The sequence below is a fragment of the Equus asinus genome, chromosome 18 (assembly GCF_041296235.1).
Source record: "Equus asinus isolate D_3611 breed Donkey chromosome 18, EquAss-T2T_v2, whole genome shotgun sequence".
Classification (NCBI taxonomy): Eukaryota; Metazoa; Chordata; class Mammalia; order Perissodactyla; family Equidae; genus Equus; species Equus asinus.
In genome coordinates, this window is record NC_091807.1 from 37,527,273 (window position 1) to 37,553,969 (window position 26,697).

At 52.4% G+C, this 26,697-nt stretch overlaps 1 protein-coding gene across 1 annotated transcript in view; it reads right to left on the bottom strand.

Moving 5' to 3' along the window:
* Positions 1-4,797: 4,797 nt before the first annotated feature.
* TMPRSS2 (transmembrane serine protease 2) overlaps positions 4,798-26,697 on the bottom strand; it is a 33,338-nt gene continuing 11,438 nt past the window's right edge. The window contains exons 4-14 of the mRNA XM_070488923.1: positions 25,022-25,108; positions 24,105-24,224; positions 18,439-18,565; positions 17,262-17,372; positions 14,696-14,739; positions 13,550-13,715; positions 12,051-12,226; positions 10,806-10,901; positions 8,438-8,580; positions 7,783-7,935; positions 4,798-6,365 (exon numbers count right to left, since the gene is read on the bottom strand). Of these exons, the coding sequence (XP_070345024.1) occupies positions 6,354-6,365; positions 7,783-7,935; positions 8,438-8,580; positions 10,806-10,901; positions 12,051-12,226; positions 13,550-13,715; positions 14,696-14,739; positions 17,262-17,372; positions 18,439-18,565; positions 24,105-24,224; positions 25,022-25,108 (1,235 nt within the window). The 3' untranslated portion in view covers positions 4,798-6,353. The remainder of the gene's footprint in view (positions 6,366-7,782; positions 7,936-8,437; positions 8,581-10,805; positions 10,902-12,050; positions 12,227-13,549; positions 13,716-14,695; positions 14,740-17,261; positions 17,373-18,438; positions 18,566-24,104; positions 24,225-25,021; positions 25,109-26,697) is intronic.

Consider the following 26,697-nt stretch of genomic DNA (forward strand, 5'->3'; position numbering starts at 1 on the left):
AGACGATCAGGCCCTGACGCTGCCCTCGGTGGCTGGGACGGGCAGGAACAAATGAGCTGAGCCGAAGAACATGGTCTGGTTATTTACAAGGGAAGGGTAGGGAAATGGGGAATAAAGTTACAAAAGTGAAACAGAATGGGAAGCGAACGGCATGACGTCTCTCTAACACGCACTGATCAAGTGTCCGACTTGTCACGTCGCTGGGTGGCTGGCGTGGAGTGAAGAAGATAGAAGTCCGAATCAAGAGAGGCCGCCCAGCGGGATTTTGAGGAGATGCTCTGGCGAGGGCGGGGGTCTGAGAAGCAGAGAAGGTGGCGTATTAACCAGGAACCGCCCCAGAGCAGCACGGCCGGGTCCCGACTGTTCTCCTTGGGGTGAGGACCTTCTCAGACACCCCCTCCACGGCCAGCTTAGGGGCAGGAAACCGAACCACAGGCTGTGGCCGGGCGGGGTGTGAAGGGACCTGCCACCAGGTCCTTTAAAGTGGGAGTTGAAGCATCACGATGCCCGAGCCCAGAGGAGAGGAGGCCAGGGGACAAGAAGAGAGATGCGGTGTGTGGCTGGCCGCGCCAAACGGGAGGCTCCGTAAGTGAACATTCCCCAGCAAGACACACTCTACACAGCCAACATGGGCGCAGGAGCACTTTCCACAGAGATATCCAGAAGTGGAGGGGCTGCCTCGAGAGCTGTGCGCCCCCGGGAAGCAGGGGGCTTCGGGCCAAGCTGGACAGCCGCTCATCAGGGCGGAGGTGGACTAGTCACATGGTCCCCTCCCATCAAGCCCCTCCCCCCAGATCCCTCCTGACACACAGGACTCTTTGATCCTCAGTGTTTTGGGCCAATATGAGAATTTATTCATAAGAGGGAGTGTCAGGGGAACAATGGGCGTTCAACAAGTTCCGATCAACGCCAGCTGTGGGGCAGCGCCTCGAGGCCTCTGCCAGGTGCCAACTGCACACCTGCCGGTCGCCTCGCTCTCTCAGGAGCCAGTTGGCCCATGCTTACAGGAAACGCACGGGCGTCTGTAAGAGCTGGTACAAGCAAGCAGCGCACGCGTCCCTAATCCAGCACAAGGCATGCGTCCCTTTAATTGTAGCCAGCTCCTGCTTCTGTGCCTGGGAGCCATCGGAGGCAGGCCCCCGTCCCGGAGCCGGCGCCCTCTCGTGGCTGGCCTGAGGAACTTCTCCAGTACCAGCGTCCCTGCCATGAACCGGAAGATTCTGCAGGGACCAGAGACAGTCAGAGGTGTCAGAGTTGCCAAGTGTTCTTTGCTGTTGTCACAGTTTTCCTGGAGATTCCTAGAGAGGGTGGAGGAAGAAAGCTGATAGGATGTGCTCCCGGGAATGGCGATTTACCCTGGGAGTAAATCTGCTGGGGACCTACGAGGTGCGATCACTTACCTTTTGGCCAGCAAGAGCAGGTGTCTAGGGACATCCCAGGCCTGTCCAGGGGCCTCCCTCGTCCCAGGTGTCCAGGACTCCAGGAAAGACAGCCCTGGAGACCAGTTTTTGTGATTCCTTCACTCAGAGGGTGGCCAGGCTCAGGCAAAAGGTTGACCACCCCCCCTGCCCTGTCTCCCCACCACCACCTTAGCCCCGCTCCCCACCCATGAGGGGCAGCACCAGGATCAGAACCTGCATCTATAGATTCTGCTGCCTGATCTACAGCACAGCTCGAAGGTCCATCTATCTGTGCAGAACGAGCTAGAATAGCAATGATGTCCACTTAGGGACTCTCCTTCCAGGCAAGTCTGGGGCTCGGCTGACCCCATGGGATGGGGCTCCGTTTGGAACAGAGTGAGGAGAGGGGCCGCATAGAATGAACTGATTAAAATAGAAAGACTTGGTTTTCTAGAACACAGAGTCTGGCATGCAGCAGGTGCTTAATAAATGCTGTGGGAGACACCGGGCACCTGTTCGAATGACTTTCTGGATGTGTGACTATCCTCTAAGATCCCGTGAAGCACCTGCACCTGTTACTGTCCTTCTCAAACAAAAGCCAAGACTAGTGCGACCAGCCAGCCAGAAAAGTCCCCCAAACGCCAGCTTTTGTTTGGGAAGGCAGGGATCCCATGCAGATCCTCCACCAGGGGGCACGAAAAGCAGCAAAAGAGACAAGCGTTCGATTTCTCAGGTCCCTCTTTTATTTTCCTCCAAAGGAAGAGCGATTCAAGTAGTGGGGTAGGTTTTCAGTCAGATATAAGATTAGTCACAGCAAAGGGAGGGCTCAAACACTGATGCTCTGGGGGCTAATTCATTTAAAATGAGGCAGCCATTACATTAGTGAATTTTTTTAAGTGTTACTTTCGAGGTGGCACAGCTGCCAGCCCCGTGGCCGAGTGGTTAAGTTCGTGTGCTCTGCTTCGGCGGCCCAGGGTTTTCCAGTTCAGATCCAGGCGTGGACCTACACACCACTTATCAAGCCATGCTGTGGTGGCATCCTACATAGAAGAACTAGAATGACTTACAACTAAGATGCACTGGGGCTTTGGGGAGAAAAAACAAAGGAAGATTAGGGGCCGGCCCCATGGCTGAGTGGTTAAGTTCGCGAGCTCTGCTTTGGCACCCCTGGGTTTCACCAGTTCAGATCCTGGGCGCGGATATGGCATCGCTCATCAGGCCATGCTGAGGTGGCATCCCACATGCCACAACTAGAAGGACCCACAACTGAAAATACACAACTATGTACCGAGGGGATTTGGGGAGAAAAAGCAGAAAGGAAAAACAAAAAAAAAAAGAAGGTTGGCAACAGTTGTCAGCTCAGGCGCCAATCTTTAAAAAAAAAAGTGGAAGATTGACAACAGATGTTAGCTCAGGGCCAATCTCCCTCAGCAAAAAAAAAAAAAAAAAAAAAAAAGCGTGCGTGTGCACACATATACTCTTCCAACACCTTCTGAACACTGATATCCAAAAAAAAAAAAGTCACATAAATTCCAGCACTTTTCTTAAAACATTGGGTGCCCTGGGAGAATGTGCTCTGGCGTGCACCATATCGTCTCCCTATGTCACCCTCCCTTGGTGTCCAAAGCAGCACAGGGCTGTGGCCAGGCGATTCGATTCCAACCAGGGGTGTGGGGGGTCTTTATAAGTCAGGTTCCGGGTGAAGCCTTGGTTGGAATGGACAAAGGCTCTGAAACGGGAGCAGGATGAGGAAAGCCACAGCAGAACAGAGAAAGAGGCAGGAACAGCCCCCGGGACCTGAGTTGAAGGCAGGATTGTCCGCTAACCACTCAGCAAGAGGCTTTCAAGGTGGCCACGTGTGTCAATGCCGGGAACTCTCCCGCTGACCCAGCTGTAGGAGGCAATGAAAGGATCAGCACAGATGACGAGCTTTTAGTAAGGCTCGTGTTTTCGCTTTACTGCAATTATCGTTTTGTTTATACATACGTATTCACACGAAGTCTTTTATAAAGGTTTAAATACAAAAATAGCAATATTTCCCTAGTCTCCGCATTCTGGCTACATCTTTTAAGTGAAATCAACCTCATCCAAAAGTAAAAGCATTCACCAGGTGACTCCAAAATGAAAAATATGACTGAAAAGATTGTCAACCACCCTGCCCACGTGGACGTGTTAGGCAGACAGTCAATCGTCATTATTCGCGGATCCCTCATTTGTGAATTCGCCCCCTAAAATTTATTTGTAACCCCCAAATCAATACTAGCAACACTTCTGGGGATATCTACAGAGCAGCAAAAGATTTGTGTCTCCCTACACTTAACGTTCCCAGCTGAGGGGAGCAAGGCGACGCCCGGCCCGCCTGTTTCATCTCGCAGGCTGCAAACAGGGGGTCCTTTTCAGGGTCTATTTAGTGCCCTGTTTTCGGTATTTTTGTACTTTTTGCTGGTGATCCCGATGTTTAAAATGGTCACGAGTACAGTGGGGAAGTTCGGCCCAGTGTCCCAAGCACAAGAAGGCTGGGAAGTGCCTTACAGAGAATATACATACATACTTAGAATATACATCCCTAAGGTGTCTTTAAACCGAAACGCACCCAAAACCAGGTGACCTATTAATCAGCTGACACAGACCAGGGCTCAGGGGGACCTGATCCTGTTTGTCCCCAGGAATGATTAACTATTCATTTATTCAGTGTCCACGACTTTATAGAACGTAATTACCACAAATAACAAGAATCAACTGTACTTATGGATATTGTCTAACAAAAATGTGTACTTCCTTTACTTTTTTTTATTTCAACTTTTTCCATAACTTTCACATGTCTTGACACAATGAAGACAACCACAGTCATCTTCTCCAGCCACCTGACACGTACGTAGAACCTCTCGCATTGGGGGAGTGTAAAGAATGAGAATGGATTTCCGTTCTCAGGGGAAAAAACCCACCCGATCTTTCCTCCCACCGCCGGTCACAACCGCAGGGCACTGGGGTACATGCCAGTTGAGGGAGATGCTCTGCCACCAGGAGCCACACGGACTCCAGGAAGACAGCTTCAGGGGACGAAATGCTGGACTCATTTTTGGACAGGCAGGATCTGAGGTCACTGGGCAGAGAGGTCTGGAAGAGAGTTGGGTCACAGGGTCTGGATCCGGGAGAAGCCGCAGGTGATGCCCATTCAGGTGCCATCCACAGGTCATCTTTGACAGGAGAGGCTGTGGCAGCGGATGGGACCGACCAGATGGTGGCATCCTCCCAGCCCCCATGCCTCACCTGCGGCCTCTGACCAGCGCCCTTAGCCCCGCCTCAGCCCCACGGCAGCTGGCCCAGCATCACCACCCTGCAAGGAAATGCAGACTGGCTCTGCTCCCCACGCAGCTCTCCAAAGGCTCAATAAATATTTGGGAAAAAAATGCATAATTTATTTGTACAATATTTCACAATTGAATTTTACAGTTTATAAAAGATACAAAACAGAAGACGAACAGTGGTCACATAAATAAAAAGAAGCACGAAAGAAGGAACACATTCTCGCTGTGATAATGCTTTTTAAAATCCGGCTTGGGGAGCAGCCACCTGGCAGTGCCATGCGGAACGGAATGCCCCTGGGGACACCGCTGCCACTGAGGCAGGTGGAGTGGGAGCATCCTATGAAGGGGCTGGACCGCCTTCCATTTCAAGGTGAGGTCCCAGCAGGAGAATCATTCATTCCATTCTTGCAAACCCGTGTGCTGGAGAGGAGGGGGCCCTCGGGGAAAGCAGATCATGCAGCAGAAGCATTTACGCTTCACTCTTGGCAGTTTGAGCGTGGCCCTTCCCTCCTGGGGAAACCTAAGGGGCTGGAAGGGGCCACAGGGAGTCCAAAACAGGCCTTCTCTCCTCTGTCGCAAGCACAGGCGCTGTTCTTCAGCACCTCCATTACAGTACCTTCACTTAGGAGCCAGTCACTTTGTAAAGGCAGCGCTAGTCGGCCACCGCTCACACTTGGCAAGGACAGCAAGAGTGTCAAAGAGGCAAATGCAGGAACGCCTTGGGCATCGCAGCCGAGATCCCAGGAGCACTGAGGTAGTAACTTGTAGAAACATTACAGGAAATGACGCGTCGTCAATCCCGCATCCCTGATTTCCCCAGGCGATCTCAATTCCCAAGTGATTCAGAGGCCCCCAGAGGGTCAGCATGGACCCCACCTAGGTGGCCCCCTGGGAGGACCACAGGGGTGTGCACAATCTCAAAGGAGGCAGGAAGAGGGACAGGGAGGAGGGTGGAGATTAAGGTTGGTCTCCCTGGGCGAGCCCCCTCAACACGTAGTGGCCACCTGTCCCGGCCGTGTGCAGGGGTGAGCGTGTCTGCAGCGGCTCCCATGCTCCCAGGGCTCCATGGACACTCTCACCCCGCAGGAAGAAAAGGAGGTTTGAGATGTCCTGACAACTGACTATCAAGTCATGGCCCGTAAAGGGCTGGTCCCTTTATTTCCAGCCACCATCCGGGGCTGCTAAGAAGGCAGTAAAAGGGATCAGTGAAAACCCTGGAGGGGAGGCAGGCCCTGGGGCTGCCGGGGGACCCCTGCAGGTCCCACCTGGCTTCTCCCATTCCATCTCAAGCCGTCCAGCAGCCGAGAAGTCACCACCCTATGAGCATCTAAAGGTGGCCCCCGGAATGGGCTCACAAGGAAGATCCCCTGGGGCAGACTCCATCCCTCTGCTCAGCATCGGCCCTGGAGGCCACACCAGCCAGGCCATCACTCCGTCTGGACAAGGAGTCAGGGAGCGTGGGCCCGGGGAGGAGCCCCTGTGGCCTGCACAGAACTGTGGAGAGTGCCAAGGACAGAGAAGTTCATTATTTAATAAAAATGAGAGGATCTTTGAATCATTGCTAAAAATACATTATGCACAGGGAATTAAAAACCAGCCCCTTCATTTTCTTGTGGAATGGTGTCGAGGACAAAGGCCACACGGGTTAGCTGTTCGCCTGTTCAAAAAGGAAAAAAAAATGACATTATTTTCTCAAGACAAAGGCAGACAATTATTTTTCTCTCCTAGATTGGCATGAGGCCCTTACACCCAAATCAGCAAGCCCAGCAGGACAGAGGAATGTGTTTTCCTACGGCATGAAGGGCCTGGAGTGGGGCTGACAATGGAGGGGCAGGGGCTCAGGGCAACAGAATAGCGTGGGCGAAGGCCTAGAGAGAACAGGGAGAACGGGGCATGTGGGATCCAGCCATTTAGCACAGCTTTGTGCGGGAAAATCAAGCTTGTGTTAGCCGCCGAAACACATTGTGTTTAATTGGTCCTTGCTTTCTACTCCACCATCTCTCCTGCACCCGGTCCTTTCGCTCCACGCTCCGGCCATGCTGGGCCACTGGCTCATCACACTGTGCCCGTCTGCTCTCTCATGTCCTGAAGAGACAGTCCACCCCTTGGCCTATCTCGCCTCCCTCGAGGTGTCTGGAGCATCTTCCCCTCCCGGGCACGCCCAACCCCACAGGCTTTCCTCCACCATGCAGGCCCCCACAGCGCAGCTGGGGTCGTCTATTTCCAGCGCCCGGCCCTTGGCCAGGTGCAGACTGGCCTGCCCCTGTGGTCACTTGAAGGTAATAGTTGCCGTGGTTCCATCTGGGGGTGACGCGGGCCAGCCTCGTTGGGCGATGCCCTGTGGTTCTGACCCTCCCTCTACAGGCTGGGCGCCTCTGCAGACTTGAAAGAAGACAGAAGAGAACTTTGTCTTTCATCAGGAGCCCAGTCCCAGAAGGGGCAGAAATCTGTGAAAGCTGCCAGCCCTGATGCCCCTGAGGGGCAGAGAGCTGGTCCTCACCACGGTCCGGGCAGCGCCCAAGGAAAGGGCTCTGCTAAGCAGTACCGGTCAGGTTGGGAGTCCGGGAAGGCAGGGCCACAGGGCACCCTTGGACCGTTCCCATCGTCCCAGGCTTTCCTTGGACCAGAGAAGCACGGCTGCTCCTCCGCCCCAGGGCACACTCAATGGCCCAGAAAAGGAGGGGGCACCGTCACGACTCAACTGGCTGACCTGCGTCGCTCTGCTCTCAGCCCACACTCATCGATGAGGTCTAGGTGGGTGAACAGAGCCAGCTGAGCCAGAATTAAGTGTGGTCAGCAGGGCACAAGGAAGCCCACACACAGTTAGCCCTGGACCCCAGATCTTTTCATCCAAGCACCACGGGGCAGCGGGCAAGTGATGCTGGTCAGCAGAGATGGGTGGGCCTTGGAGGGACGGGGAAGAGGATGCTGACGCAAACCCACGGCCACGGGAGGCAGAGTTTGCATCCCGCCGAGGGGGGGTCAGCAGTCAGTTCAGGACCACACCCCGCAGACATCTGGGCTTTGACGCCGCAAGTTGAAGAACTCAGTCAGAAGGAGGACGGGAGAGTTACCCTCATCTCTTGGTAGATCCAGTCTGTGAATACTGTCACATTCCCGTACACTCCCGGTCTGTTAATCTTGGCACATCCGGATCCCCAGCTCGTGTCCCCAATCAGCCACCAGATGCTACTCTTCAGAGTGACCAGAGGACCTCCACTGTCACCCTGGGGAACACAGCAAGTTACAGAGCAGAAGTTCAAGCAACCAGTGCACCCTATGGACCCTGACCAGAGGGTGGGGGTCGGGGTGGGGGCTTGGGGGGAGGTTAGGAGCCGGTGTGTGGGTTTCAAGTCTCCTCCAACGAGGTAATAGAAACATGATCCCCAAAAGAGACTACGCTGGTGACACATTTTAGTCTATATCAGCTGAGAGTTACCAAATAAGTTTTTGTCCGTATTTTAAAATGTCAAAATACTTATTTCTGTTCCACCGACACTTTGATAAAATAGAAGCCTTCCAGAGGAAGCAGCGATGTGCAGGCAGCGCTGGTTAGCACCAGATGCTTTCACACCGTCAGTAGCCATCACTTCCCGCAGCTGTCCCAGAGCTGGCCCGGCGTCCCAGGGACATGGAACCCTGTCCCTCGTTGGGGGAGGGGGAGGGCTCTCCTCATGGACTCAGAGAAACTAGTCAAGGCCCAAGGGTTGAATAAAAACTTGCCATTACCTGGCAGGAATCGACGTTCCCCTCCAGATACCCGGCACAGATCATGGCGGGCGTGATGAGATTGTTGTAGATGAACTTGTTGTTGCATTGCTCGGGCTCGATCAGGGGGACCATGGCGGCGTTCAGCAGGTCTGAGGTTTTCCCTAAGACAGAGGACACCGGCCAGCTGTCAGTGCCGTGGCAGCTCTCACGGGAAGAGGGGACTCCCTCCCGGAGATGTGCCACCGAGAGGCACTAGACAGGGGGCCACGTGCCCCACGCCCTCCTCCCAGGCAGCTCTAGAGCTCAGTGTCAAGGAAAAGACTCCCTGCCTCTGGAGCCATGGAACCCCGTCTGCTCCAGAATCATCCGCTCTCATCACCCGACCATCGGTTCCGTAGGATCGACTTTCCTCGTTCTCGCTCCCTTTTTACTGGATGGTTCCCCAAGCATCCAAGGGGCTCCGGTGTCTCCTGCCTTATACAGACTGACCTTTCTCGATACCACACCATCCTCCACATACTGTCTCACTTCTCAGCTCCCCTGCGCATTAAAACGCCTCTAACAAATTACCCGCACCTGCTGTCTCTACTGCCTCCCTCCCATCCTGCATCCTCCACCTGGACACCTTCTAGGCACCACAGGCTTAACCTCCTAACACAGAGCCTGTCATCGGGCCCTCCTCCATGCCGGTCCTCCCCACCCCGTATTCCCTGGCTCAGATCACAAAGCCAGAAGCCCTCCTTCCTTCATTTCTCACTCTCCCCCCAGCTGGCATTCACTCCATCGGCAGATCTGGCTGCTCCATCCAAAATGTGCCTGCTCTCTCCACCTGCACGCCCGCCACCCTGGGTCGCCACCTTGTCTTGAAGGACCACGGCAATGTGCCCTCTCTGTCGTGTTCGGAATACTCTCGCCCCTGCCCTCTCCGTGTCCCCCACGCAGCCATCAGATCATGTCACCCTCCTGTTTAAAAACTTCTGACAGCTCCTTTTCTCACACAAAACAGAAGCCAGTATCCTCACTACAGACTACGAGACCGCTGGCTCACCATCCTCCAGTCACACTGGCCCTTTATTCCTTAAACAGACTTGTCATTCAGATCTCAGCTCAAACGTCACCTCCTCCAAGAAGCCTTCCCTGACAACACTGGCTCTCATAACGCCCCGCTGTTTGAAAGCACCTAGTTCAGTCATTCGTTTCTTGTTTGCCTGACCCCTCCATGCCCCCAGCCATCGGCAGGGCAAGGAGAATTCCTGAGGGCAGAACTCTGTCCTATTCTGTTCGTGGCTGCAATCTCAGCTCGTGGCAGATGCTCCACAAATATTCGCTGATTTTCCCTTTTGCCTTGGCTGCCGGGAAGCCCTGCTCACAACCATAAGTTTCAACCGCAGTAACCTACTTTCGACCAGATGCCAGGATCCCCAGCACCACCAGCGCTCTCTGCCCAGATCATGCGGTCCTTGGACTTTTCACCTTGTTTTACAGGATCTGTGTGTGTGTCCCAAGCACTTTTTGGGAGAAGGATGTAAACGGTATATAAAATGCATCTTTGTACCACTCAGCACTTCCACATTTCATACAAGTGGAACAGCCAGCATCCCTTCCTTTGAAAAATATTCTCTAGGATAAAAGCAAATCAGAAGTGAAGGAAGCTGAGGGGGCCTGCGCCCGGGGAATCTAATTCCTCGCCCATGGCTGTGGCGTCAGGGCCAACGGGTAAGAGCTCAGACAGCCTGCAGATGGCCATCCGGGGGCACACAAAGCGATCTTCCTGAGTCCATCACCCCTCAGCCATCAAGGGGCAGGTGGACTTCTAGGGTGGCCCATTAGCAATGAGAAGATGCAGAGCAATATCATACCTCTCACATCTATAAGGCCTGTGTGGTTCAAAAAGCAGTTGCCACATGTTGTTCCATTTCATTTTTTTTTTTTTTTTGAGGAAGATTAGCCCTGAGCTAGGGTCTACTGCCAATCCTTCTCTTTTTACTGAGGAAGACTGGCCCTGAGCTAACATCCACGTGCATCTTCCTCCACTTTATATGTGGGACGCCTACCACAGCATGGCTTGCCAAGCGGCGCCATGTCCGCACCAGGGATCCGAACTGGCTAACCCCAGGCCACCAAAGCGTAATGTGTGCACTTAACCACTGCGCCACCGGGCCGGCCCTGTTCTATTTGATCTTAATACGAACCTTGTGTGTTACGTACGGTAGGTACAATTTTCCCCATTTAACAGATGGGGAAACAGAGGCACAAAGACTGGGCAACTTGCCCACAGTCATCCAATAATTCAGTGGTAGAACCAGGACTGAAACCCGACCTCCCACTTCTGAATCTAATGCTCTGTCCCGTGGGACCTGCAGACCCCAGTGCCCAGGAGCCCCACCTTTCTCGTAGGTGGCGCCCCACCCGGAGATCCAGCAGGACTGTTTTGGCTCCAGCCTCATGCCCGGGTTCGGCAGACACACTGGTTTCACTCTGTCTGTTTCAAGAAGAGAACACACCGTGAGCTGGTCTGGTCTAACGGAAGGCCTCTGAAGACAGTCTCCCCTGCACCTTCCCCATGTGGCATCGCCGGGCCTGATACCACCACCACCCCCGCCCAAGGAAAGTTCCGGATGCCAACGTGCCCTGGCACTCCCACTGTCTGTCCCTGCCCGGCCCCTCCTCCTAACAGCAAGACATCCCCCTCTGGAAATTATGCTACTTATCACTGGAATTATTGGCTAACTCTGCTTCTGAAAATACATAATTAACATTTTTTTTTAAACTCAAATCTTCAAAAAATAGAAATTAAAAATACACAAGGTCTCCAGGTGGCAGAGGGCGGAAAAGACACACATGTGGGCGCTTCCGGCTCGCCCCTCGGAGACCCGTGTTGGAGACGACCTCCAAGAATTGTTTCTCCCATGTCTTTATTGTTTCCCTGACTTCACTGCAAACACCTTGAGGGGGGAGGTGAGATTTTGCTTCTTCTGTCCCCTTGTGGGGCTGGAACATTCCAGACCCTCTGATGGACCAGATCGAGGCTCAAATAAGAGGCTATGGGAAGTCACGTTTATTTTAAATTGTTATTACTTTAAAGTATCTCATTTTCAGAATTTACGTGAAAAAATAAAGTATCTTTACAAATCATAGATCAGTAGTTCTCAAGTGGAGGTGATTTTGCCCCCAGGGGACGTCTAGCAATGTCTGGAGACATCTTGCTTGTCACAGTTGGGAGGTGCTCCTGGTATCTAGCGGGTGGAAGCCAAGGACGCTGTTCAATATGCTACAATACATAGGACAAAACCCCCACAACAAAGAATGACTTGACCCCAAATGTCAGTAGTGCTGTGGGTGAGAAACCCTTTCTCGACTTTCCCAAGTTTTCACCAAATCGTCCCTCTCTACAGTGGAGGAAAAGCACAGCGGTCACTGCTTCCCTCAACACGCCACAGGCACATTTTTGGGTGACGTCCTCTGCCGAGCCCTGTTCTATCAGCCACCCCTCCTGCCCGCACCCTAACCCAACGTGAATTGCTTCCTTCCGTTCATCACGGCACAAGTTTTAATCCCAGTTGACCCCTCCTCCTTAAGATTTAGTCAAAGTCGTTCACACACCCAGAGCCACACGAAGAAAGATAGGTACCGTTAAAAGTCAGAGGGGCCTCAAGCTTCATCAGAGCGATGTCATTGTTCTTGGTCTTGGAATCGTAATTCGGATGAGCAATCACTTTTCCCACTCGGTGTCCATTTCCGTAGAACATTAAAGATTGGCTCAAAATGCCTGCGAAGGCTGTCCAGTACTGGGGGCTGTTAAGCGGCCTGGAAGACAAAGGTGAGCCCCACTCAGCATCTCTGAGCCACAAACACAAAACACTCATTCCGATCATCTTCAAAGGAACTAAGACGGAGCCACAGGTCCCGGAGGTGACACAACTCACCAGGAGCCACACGGCAAGACTGGCGAGGACGTGGCTCAGGCTCTTCTCTCTCCCTCTCTCACCGTGGCCTCATCCCCCCCAGCCCTCTGCCCAGCTCATGCTTTGAATCCCGCCCCTCCTATGCTTCTGCGCCAGCCCACAAGCCCTCACAGTTCCAGGAACACGTTTTCTTGGGCCTCAATGCCTCCCTGAGGTTTCAAACCCTTTTCTGGCAGGACTGGGTCTGTCTTACTTACCACTATATGCTGGAGCATTTCCTGGCACACAGTAGGTGCTTAATAAATGTGCAGTGATGAACAGACCAGGTCTAACAGCCATCAAGGCGTCGCCTTATCTGGGTGTTTCCCTTTAAGAGGATCCCCAATCCTCAAGCTGTCAGAGGGGGTGGATGGAGGGAAGGGAGCCCCCTTGGGGAACAAACACCACTTCCTTCTGCCTTCACAGGCCCTCTCGGAGGGGCAGGCACACCTGGCCGACAGGTGCAAACACCACCGTCAGACACCTTGAATGCACTGTCGGAAGCCACACAGCCGGGGAAGGGCGGGGCCAGGAGCCGAGCCAGGCCCGGCCGCACTCTAACCCAGAAAAAATAGCTCTGATCAGTGAGGTTTCCTCCAAAGCAGGTATGTGACCCAAACACTCTACGTTTAAGAAAAAAGGAGGGGAGACGGTATCTTCCACAAAAGCCAAGGCTGTAAGTAATGGCTTCCCCCATCCCTCCCTCCTCGTCTGTGTGGGCAACCCTGTGGCCGAGGACACTTAGCTAGGGCCACAGAGAACCTTCTGCTAGGACAGGGTGAGGTCCCTGAGCGTGTATGTGTGTGCTATCTCCAAGGACAAGCATCCAGGAGGGACCAGAACTCCCAAGATGGCAGGGGCTCCAAGAGGGGTAGGACTGAGCTGAGAAGACAGCGAGCCAGAAGGAATTCTGCTCACAGCAACCCCCCAGTCCACACTGCATCCCTGTGCCCAGAACCCTGCATGCAGTGGATGCCAAATGCATGCCGGCTGGAGAAGGGTCTTGGCTACACTTCACCAGTATTAGCTCACCTGAAGTGGGTGCCATTAGAATCCCTACTTACACCCAAGGCAACCGGAGCTTGAAGAGCTCAAAGACTTGGCTCCATGTCACCTTGGCCACACAGCCCCCTCCAAGCCCAGGAGCCCTCGCCCCCCAGCACCCTCACCCACCCCGTGGACTTACGGCTCCACGCAGTGGGCGGCGGTCACGATCCACTCGGGGGTGATGATGGAGCCTCCGCAGACGTGGACATCCTGGACGTGCAGACTGACCTGCCAGGGCCACTCCCCCAGGGCCGCGTTCGCCCCGCCCACAATCCGGCTCTGTTGTTTCGAGGAGACCCCACACTCTGAAGGCGACAGGCGCAACCGTGAGCAGAAGCAGAGCGGCCCGCCCCGCGCCTGCCCGCAGCATCTGCCCAGGCTGGCTTTTGCCCAGAGGTCCCACCAGGCTGGTGGGCGACTGTAGCTACCTGTTGTTCCTGTCTGTTTGGGGTCTGGTCTCTCTTCGGCTGAGGGGAGGAGAGGATGCTCCTCTGCCCTGCCCACCCCACCCTGCCTCAGGCCCCCAGGAAGCACCACTCCTGCTGGCACGGTGTGATTCCAGATCCCCAGGTGCGGGTCCTGGATAACAAGGCCCCGGGGTGTCCGTGAGTCCTGGAGGGACTGAATGCTCAGGGGCCCTAAGATTCCTGAACGAAGGAAAGGAGGGCTTTCCTCCTGTGTGCTGGTCTCACCCCCCACGAGGTGGGAGGTGTGGGTCAGAAGGCGGGGCGGGCATCACCCTGTCTTGGTGCCTAAAGAAGCTGGAATGGAGCCTGGTTGGGAAGCTACTGCGGGACCCCACCCGGGAGCGTCTGCTAGTTTCCCCTCTTCAAACTGAAAAGCTGAGCTTCAGGACCAAGATCTTTACGGGAACAAGACGGGGCCGTCCGTCCAGAGAAGGGAGCACAGGGACGATGCTTTCCATATTGATAAAAGGTTTGCAAACTGAGCTACCCAAACACAGGGATGGGGACACCCACAGGGCCTCCAGCTCCACCTGGGGGGGAGCCCAAGAGTGGAGCCCCGTCAGTTTCTTGAGCCTGCCTGTCCTCAATGGGACGGCTGCTTCTTGGACCCAAGGGTGAAGGTGTCTCAAGTACATCAAATTGAGGAAAGGAGCTCCTTGGGCAGGGCTGGGGTACCGAGAGGGCACGAGGCCTTTGGGCACAACCCATCCCACCTCCTTCTCTCTCCACATCCCCCAGAGACACAGGGGGATGCGCTGCTGAAGGTACAGAATGCTTCCTATTTAGAAACACAAAAAGGAGAACCGAGAATCACTTACCTATACAGCGTAAAGAAACCACTTTTTTTGAAGAACAGACATCACTATAAAAAAAGAGGGAAAATTCCGGTCACAAGACATGAAGGAGGCTCAACTCTCAAAATACTTAGAAATGAGTATTTCATTCTAGTGTTCTCACTCCCCTGCCTCCCCAGATGTTGAAGGGTCCATGACTGAAGACTCGAATAAGTAGAGTAAATCTATATGGGGACGGTGGTAAAGAGAAGACACTGAGTCAGAGTACAGGGTTCAAATCCCAGCTGGGTGACCTTCGGCAAGTTACTTAACCTCTCTGTGCTTCAGTTTCCCCATCTGTAGAATGGGCTAATAAAAGCACTACCTCATAGGGTGGTTGTGAGAGTAAGGACACAATAATGTCAGCTACTGTTTTTATTCTTGGCATTTAAAATCATCCTCTAATTTTGTAAGGAAGCCCTTTGTACACTTTCGGTTTCCTGTGACTGCTTTCCATTTATTGCACAGAAAATGATACAATAATTCATTTGCTGCAGAGCAGAAGAAAAGAAAATTTACTCATTTGGGACATAAACATTCGAAATTATGGATGAAAAAGAAAATAACCAATGCGAGCTGTTGTAGAGCAGATTTTCCCCTAATATACTGAGGAGGAGGGAAGCAACCCCTGACATCCTGGCATTCACAGCTGGCCATGCGCTCTGTGGAGCACAAACAATGTCACAGAGCATCCACACTGGGCCAGACCCCTGTTACATGATGGAGCAGGACACCAAGAAGCCCACTGCAGGAGTCTGTCCGAACCACACGGTGCCCAACAGCCCCCTCTGCTGGCCAACATGAGGGACCACGGCTTCTTTGCTCGTCACCACTGTAGCCTGGCTTCACCCAGCCCGCCTTCTAGAAAAAAAGCATTAAGACCCCAGTCACGGCTCACCCTCGCTTCCTGACAGCATCCAGTCTGGAGCAACGCCCTGCTTCCCTGAATCTTCCCCCAAATGATGCTGCATGAGCCCAAGTCCTATAAGAAGTCCCTTCCAACACCCTCGTACTGAGATGCCCCACGGTTCCAAGGACATGGTGTGTCCTGGTGGTCTTTGGCTGAGGGGCATGGGCAATGCCAAGAGAAGACATGTCCCACTAAGAAAAGATGTTTTCTAAGAATTAGAAAGTCAGTTCTCTACATGGAGGCGCCAGTGTGCAGTCACCAGCTCCCGGGCACCCAGAGGTCACTCAGAGGAGCCCAAGAGGAGCCGAGAGATTTAGGTATCAAAGGGCAACTTCTGGAAGCAAAAAGGAAAGAAGTCTTCCCGCCCCCTCTACCCCCACCATGTACACAGGACCCCACGTGCGAGGCAATGGCCTCCAAACCCTGCAGCCACCTTGTGAGTTCCTAAGGCCCTTGCCAGAGACGGCAGCCTCCCCTCCCCGTGTAACCCAGAAAGACGGAGAAATACTCAGCGTTGACCGAGAGCCTGGGCGGCTGTGTTTAGCTTCCCAGCGGGCCAACCACAGCCCGGCTGTTTTGATGGGCACACCTGGCTGTGCACGCCCCTCCTCCTGGGCTCACCCCATCACATTCCTGGGGACAGCCAGGCTCCGTGGCGGCTGGGCAGAAGTCAGCCCCCCAGAGACCTCAGCTGGCGGCCACCAGGAATGCAATCCTGCTTCCGGCCTCCCACTCACAGGAAAGGAGGGGCGGCATGGTGAGCTCATCCTCCCCTAAAAAGCAGCACCTGGCACCTGGCCCACGGCAGCGAGGTGATGGCCGGGCCGGCCACCTGCAGATGAGTGACAGGGACCTGGGAGCTGAGGAAGCCTTTTCGAGAAGGACACTGTGTGTCTTTCACATTAAAGAACATTCAGATGATAATAATGATCCAAGGGAGACTGCAAACATTTTAAACGCATGCAAAGCAAACGAGGAGTGTCAGCCCACCGCTCTCCCCAGCCTCCGAACCAGTTAAGCCCTCAACCCTGGGACCTGTTGTTCTGGTTCATTTCCACACACTGGACACACAGTGACCCGCCCAGGGCTGCAACTTGGCTTCAAAGTACAAGAAATGTCAGCTGAACTGAACTAGCTGGTCGCTGCCAGGCCGCCGGAACGCTGCCCACCCCTCGCACGGCATCATCTGATACTACGTCCTGGGGCAGAGGGACCAAGCATCCTGGCTGCCTGGGACTGAGGGGGCTCCTGGGAAGCAGAATTTCCAGTGCTGAAACTAAGTCCCGGGCAACCAGGATGGTTGGTCACCCCGGTTGGGACCACAAAGCTCTCTTGGATTCCTAGAGACACACTCTGACACACAGTAGGTACATCTCTACGTCTGAAGAGTAAAGAAAAACCCATAAAGTGGATCTCAATGTTGCAGCGTCATCCAGTGCCATCGAGGGCACGGGCAGAGGGCACAACCGAAATGGCAGATAATCCTCAGCCGCTTTCCGAGAATGAACCCCGAGCTGCTCAGAGCAATGGGTCCTGCTCAGCACCCAGGCTCCTCCCACTTGGGATGGTGATTCCCCACTCTGTCTCCTACTCATTCTCATCATAAAACTTTTCAAAGGAAAAAAGAAAATCAGTAAATACCTATGGTACAGTTTTTTATAGAGATCGATATTGTCGGCACTTGTGTTCAGCTTCATAAAGCTTGTGGCCCCGCTGTCATCCTTTATTCCTTGGCTGGAATAAAAACTATTCCTAAAAAGACAGAAAATCTTATTTAAAACAATGGTTAAGCCATAAGCAATCACAAATCGTCTGCCATCTCATAACGCTTCTCATCAATGACGTTCAGGTTAAGAGGGACACCTTAGCATTTTGGAAAACAAAATCCCAAATTCTAATCAAGCGACGCTGTGTTATAATCATTTCTCAATCCGATAACCCGAAAGTGTCAGGTAAAAGTCCTCTGTCAGTGGGGTTTCTAATCTAGTTTGGGTTAGGATAAAGAAACGATGAGGGTAGGGATGTGCCAGCACGTAGCATCTAACAAAATTTACAGATGTTAAGATGCCCCAGTTGTAAAATACAGCTAAGATGCCAACTGTCTTATCAAGTGGTAATTCATTTTGAAAACTGGCCTATAGAGAGAGCATTCTAGAAGTGCACAGAAGTCACATGGGGGCACTCCAAGGAAGAGAAGGTGGCGGTAAAGTCACACGGCCTTTCCCCATGAGGCCAGAGGGCTGCCAAGCTCTCCCCAGAGGTGCTCTGGTGAGCCCCGGGGTGGGACTCACTGAAGGGACGGTCCTACCTGCCTCTCGCACTGATGCTGTGGCCGCAGGCAGGAATGAATTCCCTTACATATAAATCTGACGATAAAGTGTCTCCTTCAAAAGCCCTCAGCACCTCCCGCACGCGGGCAGAGGAGGCTGTGCAGGATCTGATCCCTCTGACCTTCCCCGGTCCTCCCCACTCCCTGCCAGCCCCAGCCCCACCCAGGGAGGGCAGTGGCGTGAAGGCTTCAACCCTGCCTGGAGGCCCCGCAGGAGAAGAGCCACTCAAGGCCCTCAGCCAGCACCCTGGATGCTGGTGATCAAGGCACTGGACAGTCCCGAGTAACCAGGAGTGGATGGAGGCCCAGGAGGAGGCAGGGCTGGACGGCGGCTGGCCACACACACTAGACACCCGGGAGCGAGCCGGTGGGGGGAATATGGTGGGCACGAGCTGCACCTGCTGGTTTCCTCATCTCCATAGGGAAGGAGAGCTGTCCGAGGTGTTCGCGTGCAGCCCCACCCCCGGGGTCACAGGGCTCCAAACTCACCCATAGCCCATGTCACGGCACGCGGCCCTCCCGTAGCTCTCGCTCCAGTCGTCTTCACACACGGGATGCCAGGACTTCCTCTGAGACGAGTACACCTGGAGGATGAAGTTCAGTCCATACAGGCGAACTGCAGGAGGGAGAGGTTCCGTGAGTCTCCGGGGTCGTTCCACTTGCTCTGGAACCCCCCTGCCCCGGGACACCAGGGCTCGGGAGGTGGCGGCCCCAGGTTCCCTCTTCCCAACGAGCACCGACCCCACACGAGGGATGCTGCGAATCTATTCTTTCTCCTATAAAAAGTGCTCTTTACCCCAAAGAATTGAAAACAGGTGTTCAGACAAACACCTGTACACAGACGTTCCTTAGCAGCGTTACTCACAATAGCCGAAAGGTGGGAACAACCCAGAAGCCCAGCAACAGACAAATGAACAAGGTATGGTCTATCCACACAACGGGATGTTATTCTGCCGTAAGAGGGGATGAAGTCCTGACACACTATGACACACGTGAGCCTCGAAGACGCCACACTGAGTGAAAGACGCCAGACACGAGGCCCACATCCTGCATAGTCCCATTTCCATGAAACGTCTGGAGTAGGAATCCCACAGAGACAGAAAATAGAACAGTGGTTACTTAGGGCCTGGGGTGAGGGGGTGCGGAAGGAGGGGTGAGGGGGCCATGGCTCAGGATTTCCTTATGATGCGATGCAAATATTCTGAAAGTGACTGTGGTGATGGCTGCACGTATCTGTGAACATACAAAAACCATCGAAGTGTACACTTTAAAAAGATGAATTTTACCATATGTGAATTATATCTCAATACAAGTATTTTAGAAAAAATAGATGAATAAGATAAACGATTTTTGGAAAAATGCTCCTGAACCAATCACTTTGTGGGGCCAGCCTAGTGGCGTAGTGGTTGAGTTCGTGCACTCTGCTTCGGCAGCCCAGGGTTCGCGGGTTCAGATCCCAGGCATGGACCTAGCACTGCTCATCAAGCCACACTGTGCCGGCGTCCCACATAAAATAGAGGAAGATGGGCACAGATGTTAGCTCAGCGACAGTCTTCCTCAAGCAAAAGGAGGAAGATTGGCAACAGATGTTAGCTCAGGGCCAATCTTCCTCACCAAAAAAAACAACAAAAAATCAATTACTTTGTGACCCTCTCTTGCCCAAAGCCTGGGTCCTGGCAGAGCGCCCAGAGACAGGGCAGGTCCCCTGGGGTAGACTCTGCCACTGAAAGTATCAACATTTTGCCCAAACAACCCCAGCCGTTGTGTTTAAAGAGATAGAACTTTATGAATATAGTTTAAGCCCCCTGCCTAGCCTGTCTGTTTCTCTCTCTCCCTTGAGGTAACCACAGTCCAGAATTCTGAGAACTTCACCCTATGGGAGAACGCATCGAGCGGCGTACTCACAGAGCGGAATCCTATCCAACTGGAGGATTAACCAGAGGGTCATGTGTTAACATGAACCATCTTGAAAACAGCGTTGCATAAAAGAGGGCAAATTGCTAAGTGTTGTGTTCCATGTGACATCACTTCCGTAAAGTCTAAAAGTATGCAAAACCGTGCTCTGTGGTTTTTGGGGGAATACACGTGGCTTAAATTTTAAAATGAGGACCTGGTTATGTCAGACCTCAGTGTCACCTCTCATCCGTGGCCCCTGAGTCACTGGACGGTTTGCCAAACATCTCGGGGCTCGTTCCTCCATGAAATGACCAGCCTTGGTCTGGTTACTTCCTGATGCTTCTGCGATGAGTGACTCCACGTGAGCTGGCCATGTGTTCGGTGCGGGGATAAACAAACTGTGGTCCATCCAAATAATGGGCTATTAGCGCTAGAAAGAAGTGAGCTATCAAGCCAGGCAGAGGCACGCAGGAACCTTAAATGCATGTGACGAAGTGAAAGAAGTCAGTCTGAAAAGGCTACATACTGTATGATTCCATCTCTATGACATTCTGGAAAAAGCAAGATTCTGGAGACAGTAAAAGCCCAGGGCTTGCCAGGGCTGGGGCTGGAGGGCTGAATAGGCAGAGGACAGAGGACTTTTAGGGCAATGAAATTCCTCTCCACGATCTTAGAATGATGGCTACATTATACATTTGTCCAAACCTACCGTCCACATGCAAACATCTTATACATTTTTCCACAACACCAAGCGTGAACCCTAATGTCACTTAAGGACTTTAGTTAATAATAATGTATCAATATCAGCTCATCAATTGTAATGAATGTGCCACACCTAATTTAAGATGATAAAAATAGGGACCACTGTGTGCGGGGGGGGGGGGGGGGGGGGATGGGAACTCCGTACTGTCTGCTCGATTTTCTGTGCGTCTAAAAAATAAAGCTTATTACATTTTTTAAAGTAACTGTAATCAAAGTACTCCCAAAGATAAAACTGACACTGTGACATGGTAGAGAGGGAGGGAAACATTTCCTTCTTGATTTGTGGATAATTTTAGGGATTTCTTTTCCTTCCAACTACGTGCAGTCAAGTGCTAATGAGGAAAAGGTGAGGGTGGATGCCCCAGAGAGCTGGAAACGGTCTCACGTAGTTCTTTTTTTGTGTGTGTGTTAGGAATTTTTTTCAGCTTTATTGAGGTATAAGTGACAAGTAAAAATTGTATATATTTAAGGTGTACAACTTGGTGCTTTGAGGTATGTTTACATTGTGAAATGATCACCACAATCAAGCTGATTAACATATCCATCACCTCACATAGTTAGCATTTTCTTTTCTTTCCTTTTTTTTGTGTGTGGTGAGAACACTCAAGCTCTGCCCTCTTAGCAAATTTCAAGTGTACAAGACAGTACGTTAACTGCGTCTCCTCAAGCGGCCACAGAAAGCATAACAATGGATGTAGGAAGTGAACTAAGGTTAAGAATATACATGTACCCTTGGGAAGAAAGCTCTACACACATTCTTGAACGCTTTCCATAGGACAGACGATGATCACTAGCGTCAGAAGCTATGCATTTCAATTGAAAATAATTTCCACTCGACAAGGTGGACAAATTAAAAGCACATCCCACGTGTGCTCTGATCCGATACAGAATACACACACAATGTCATGTTCATCTACTTTGTTTCGTGTGAACCACCAGTGTTGAAATTAGATGATACCAAATTGCGGACGGACTAGCAAACCACAACGTCACAAAGCCTCTGACCCAGCGGTTTTCCTTCTGGAACGTTTCCTACTGATTTGCTCACGTGCTTGGAGCATGTGTGTTACAGCCAACTGTGGGCAGAGCCTGAATGTGCCCCAAGAAGGGGCTGGTTCAACAACGGCACGTCCACACAGAGGGGCACTGAGTGTGAAGCAGACGGAAAGGGGGAGAAGATGGTGTCCCCACGGGAGATGACTTCCAGGATATGTCATCGAGCCTGTAGAGTCACCTGGATGATGACCATTGGGTAATGGAGGATTAAGAACGCAAACACATATTTGTTTTTTATGCAAAAACTCTCTGGAAGGAGAAGCAAGAAATTCATATTATTTGCCCCTAAAAAAAAAACGTGATTGGCTGGTGAAGAGGCGTGTGTGTATATGACAGTCTGTGTGGTGTGTATGAGTGTGCATGTGTGTGAGTGTATATATGAGTGTGTGCATGTGCATGCGTGTGAGTTAGAAAAACAACCCAGTCCTTTCCTCCTCTCCGTCTTTGTTTCTTGTGTGTCTCCGTTACTCTCACACAGAACACTTCACTTCTGACACTTCTGGTCACCAAATGTGTGTGGGTTTTCCTCACACCAAGCAATTCTCCACGACACCAGCTCGGTGTCCTACAATTTAATTCTGACGCTCTTTACGTGGAGCTAGCGTCAGATCCCACAGGTTAAGGGCTCAGCCCCACAGGGCTGCTCCCATCCCACGTCAGACGCCAGTCACACGTCCAGGTTGTCACCTGTGCTTCTGACCGACCAGCTATAGATCAGAGTTCCCACAACTTCCTCCCCAGGTCCACTGAATTCGCATGAGCGATTTGCAGAGCTCGGTAAAACCGTTTACTGTTCACCAGTTTTTAATGAAAGGAGGTGATAGAGGATACAGGTGAGCACCCAGAGGGAAGAGGTGTGTGGGGCGAGGCATGTGGGCAGGGGGCGGAGCTTCCACGTCCTCTCCGGCTGCTCTCCCAGCACCTCCACCTGTTCACCAGCCCAGAAGCTCTCTGAACCCTATCCTACTGGGATTTATGGAGGCCCCATCATGTGGGCAGGATGGATCATTAACTCCATTTTCAGCCCTTCTTTTTCAACATCATGGGGGGCGGGGCCAAAAATTCCAAGCTTCTAATCGTGGCTTGTTCTTTCTGGTGACAAGCCCCCAACCAGGAGCCCACCCAGAGTCGCCTCATTAGAACAAAAGACGGTCCTGTCACCCAGGAAATTCCATGGGTTTCAGGAGCTCTGCGCCAGGAACGGGGGTGGAGACCAAGATGTATTTTCTATCTCACAGTACGTGGGTGTGTGTGGTGTGTGAGTGTACATGAGAGTGTGTGTGTGTGTCAGTGGAGTGGAGGAGGTGAGATTTTTCACTGCATACCCTTCAGTACTTCCTGAATGTTCTTCTATTTGAGTATATTAACTCTTAAGGTATTTGAATAAACACAACTTAAATGTTAAGAAGAAAGAGAGAGAGAGAGACTCTCCAGGTACCATAACGAGTTTGTCTTGCTGGAGTTTATTCTTTGCATTAAAAGCCATTCCATCTGATATCTTAAGCACACCTGCTCAGCTTCAAAAACTGCCTACTTTATTTAAGAAAATAGTGACAAATATATCATGACCAAAATAAAGGCAAGGCATGATGTGGAAAGTTTAAAGAGTGAGTGAGTCACTTCCAAGTGCAAACACTCCAGGGACACACGAGAGGCTGGGCCCTGGGAGCCCATGGGACAGACAGCAAGCATCGACCACAGAGGCGCAGGTGGAGACCGGGGCCCCGGCTTCCTCCCCCAGGATCCCACGAGCCGGGACCCACAACAGACACAGGTGCCACGACCTGGAAATGAGGACGAGCCGGCAAAGAAACCTCCCCAAGATGACCTGCAGAGAAGGGTCACCAGGAAGCAGCACACTGACTTTCTCCAGCATCAACTGTATCCAAAGTTATCAGTTCACAGAGGATATGACAGGGGTGTGGGGGTGAGAGATGCCAGCACCGCTCTCATAGTCAAGCATCATTTTTGTTGTTACTGCCCCTTTACTACCCTTGAAATCACCTTCAAAATTTAATAGAACATAAAAAAAGCAAGTCCGGTGCTTGCTCTGTGACCATAGATACATTTAACTTTAAAGGCGGTTTGTTTTGAAAGTAACATAACGCCTTCCAACTCCACATGTTAAACAGTTTGCTCATGTGAATTGCCGTGCGGTGATGTCTTGTGGCAGTTGGAAGCACACACGTCCAACTGACCCCTGACCCTGTTGTCTCCTTCCCACCTGCTGTGTGACTCCGGGTCAGGAGCGCATCCCCTCTGAGCCTCATTATCTGAAAATTGGGGTTAGACCCGAGGCTCACCCTCTAGGTAGGGATTCAATGACGTAATGGATCGACCTGCCAGACAAAGGCCTGGCACTGTCAGGCCCCACATACGGGTAGAGCGGGCACCTTCCAAGGCCAGGTGCACAGCCCCGAGTGCGCAGTCCTGCCACTCACCACACCGGTTCTCGTCCTCCCCGTTGGGGCAGTGCAGGATCCCGTCGCACCACTGGGAGGCGCTGATGCAGATTCCTGAGTTGCCACACTCTATCCGGGACCCCAAGCACTTGTTCTCCACTTGCAGAGACAGGAGGGAGATACCAGTCAGGCTGAGAGACCAAGAAAACCTCCCGGTGCCCAGCAGGAGGTCATGGTCCACCCTCCGAGCGCCATGGAACAAGAAGAAAGAACCCTTTTCCCCCTTCATTTTAACAAGGAGGGGATGCGTCCTTGCCACCAACATATATCAAAGGAAACAGGGCTGGCAGTCAGCGACAGAGAACCCCCGGGGTACATTACTTCGGGGGGCCAGTGGGAAGGACTCCCAGCGTGGCGTGGGGCAGCACTCCTATTTCCTCCTCACCACACAAGCGACTTCTGTGATCCATAAACATCGTGAGCCAGCACTGCCTCCGGCTGATGGAAAAGCCTGGGCTGTGATCACAGGAGGTGGCACGGGACGGCACGCACACCCTGGCCCGCAGCAGCCACTGCGGTAACCCAGATACAGGGGACCAGGTGTGGCCCCAAGTTGGGGAACTCATGCTCACGAGTGCCAGGTGGCACCTAGTGCCCCAAAGCACTTGGTAAACTGCAAATGCTTCTCCCGCCGTGTGTGGGTACTACCCAAATGGCACGGATTCTGACAACCCACAGATTGAGGAAGCGCGCAGGCGAGATTTAACCCACTGCTTCCAAGAATGGTTATCCACGCTTCACCACGACCCAACGGAAGGCAGGAGAAGCCAGCTCGTTCAGAAAGAGAGACTTCAGGAAGGACGGTGGGTGGTCCCCCAGCCCAGGGAGCAGGACCACGGCATGCTCAGCACGCTGCGACTTCGCCCTTGTGCTTCGGGCGGCTGCTCTGAACTTACCGAACTTCCAGAGCAGGATGGCGGCCACCACGAGCGCCACGAGCAGGAGCCCCAGGTTGAGGAGGATGCACAGCACTTTCTTAGTCTCTGCGGGAGAAGAGGTGAGCATACGGCTTAGCTGCAGAGTCTTTTAGAAGTTACGCTCTCCAATTTTATCCACTGCTTTTAAAGTATGGCACATGGGGAAATAATTCCTTAAACACTTAAAAATGGGACTTTTGAGAACGTATCCTGGGAGGTCTGTCTTATTCTGTAACAGTAAACTTTATGCTTTTTGGAGAACAAAATCAAGGACAAAATGATAGGAAGCAACAAACACTAAAGTGAACTCTTAAAAAAAATAGTCAAATAAATGATTAACGTAACAAATTGGCTAAAAAAGGAAAAGTACCCTGTTTCAGTAATTACAAGTGTGAGCAAAACTTAAGGTCCTCAAAAAGATCACCTCCATGTCGGTGGTACTCAAGATAGAAGAATCAATGGTCTTACTCAAGGCGGTTTAGCGACGGATGCTGTACGCCCACACTGTCTTGTGTGACAGCCACTGGCCACAGGTGGCTATGTGCACTTCAATTAATTATCATTAAATGCAATTAGACAAAGTTATGTAAATTCAAGTGCTCAACAGTCGCACGGGGCCAGTGGCTACTGTACTGGACAGCGCAGATGTACAACACTGTCATCACTGCGGAAAGCTCTATTGGGCAACATTGACATTGGCCCTTTGGTCTGAGGACAGGAACACTGGGCTCACATTTCAGCTGAGAATAAAGGCATTCGGAAAAGGTCACCAGTGTTCTCCAGTCAAAACAAACCAATAGGCTGTCGGTCAGAGCGTGAGCCAAAAGTTGTATCAAGTTTCAGAGGACAGCACCAGATGCCACCATTGCAGCAGTCCTATGCAGAGCACAGCCCGAGGCCCAGGCGCTCCTGGGAGCTTTCCTCGGAAGAAAGGTGGAGAGGGGAGGAGAAGGCATTTAAACAGACCCTCCAACCCCCTCAGCCTAGACAGAAGGCCGCCCAGGCTGGAGAGGTAGAGTGTGTAGGGAGGGACACCTGTACACACAGGTGCACTTGGGCTTCTGGAAGTCAAGCAGGGCAAGAAGTTCAGCTTCTGGAGTCAGACAGACCAGAGCTGCCCCAGCTCATCGGGGCTCAAAGCCACGCCTTCATTTGGTTATCGCATTCTACAAGTTCCACAGTCTGTTCTCAAACTGTAACAGGCTTGGGAATCACCCGGGGCGCCTGATGACCCGTTTCCCGGCCCCAGCACCTGAGATGCTGATTCTGTTGGGCAAGAGGGAGGGATCTGCCATTCTCACAGGCTCACAGGTGAGGCCAAGGCCACTTGTCTGAGCAGAGCCACATGCCGCCCGAACCACCTTATCAGAACTTGGCCTCAGATGATTATGTCTTCCCATGGGCAAGGTGGAGTTGCAGAGGCAGCTCCCACAGGGGAAATTTCGAACAACCAATTGGACCCATTAGCTAAGGACAGTTTCTTCCTTTGAGCGACTTCCCTGTATGTCATTAAACCTAAGATAAAATAATTTTCCTGGTGAGCTAAGGGATATTGAATTCGGTATCTTAACCCCTCGCTCAGTGTGTGGCAGTCTGCCCAGCTCTCACTGTCCACTAGCACGTGGGCAGTGGGAAGCCCCGACTTGACCTTCGGT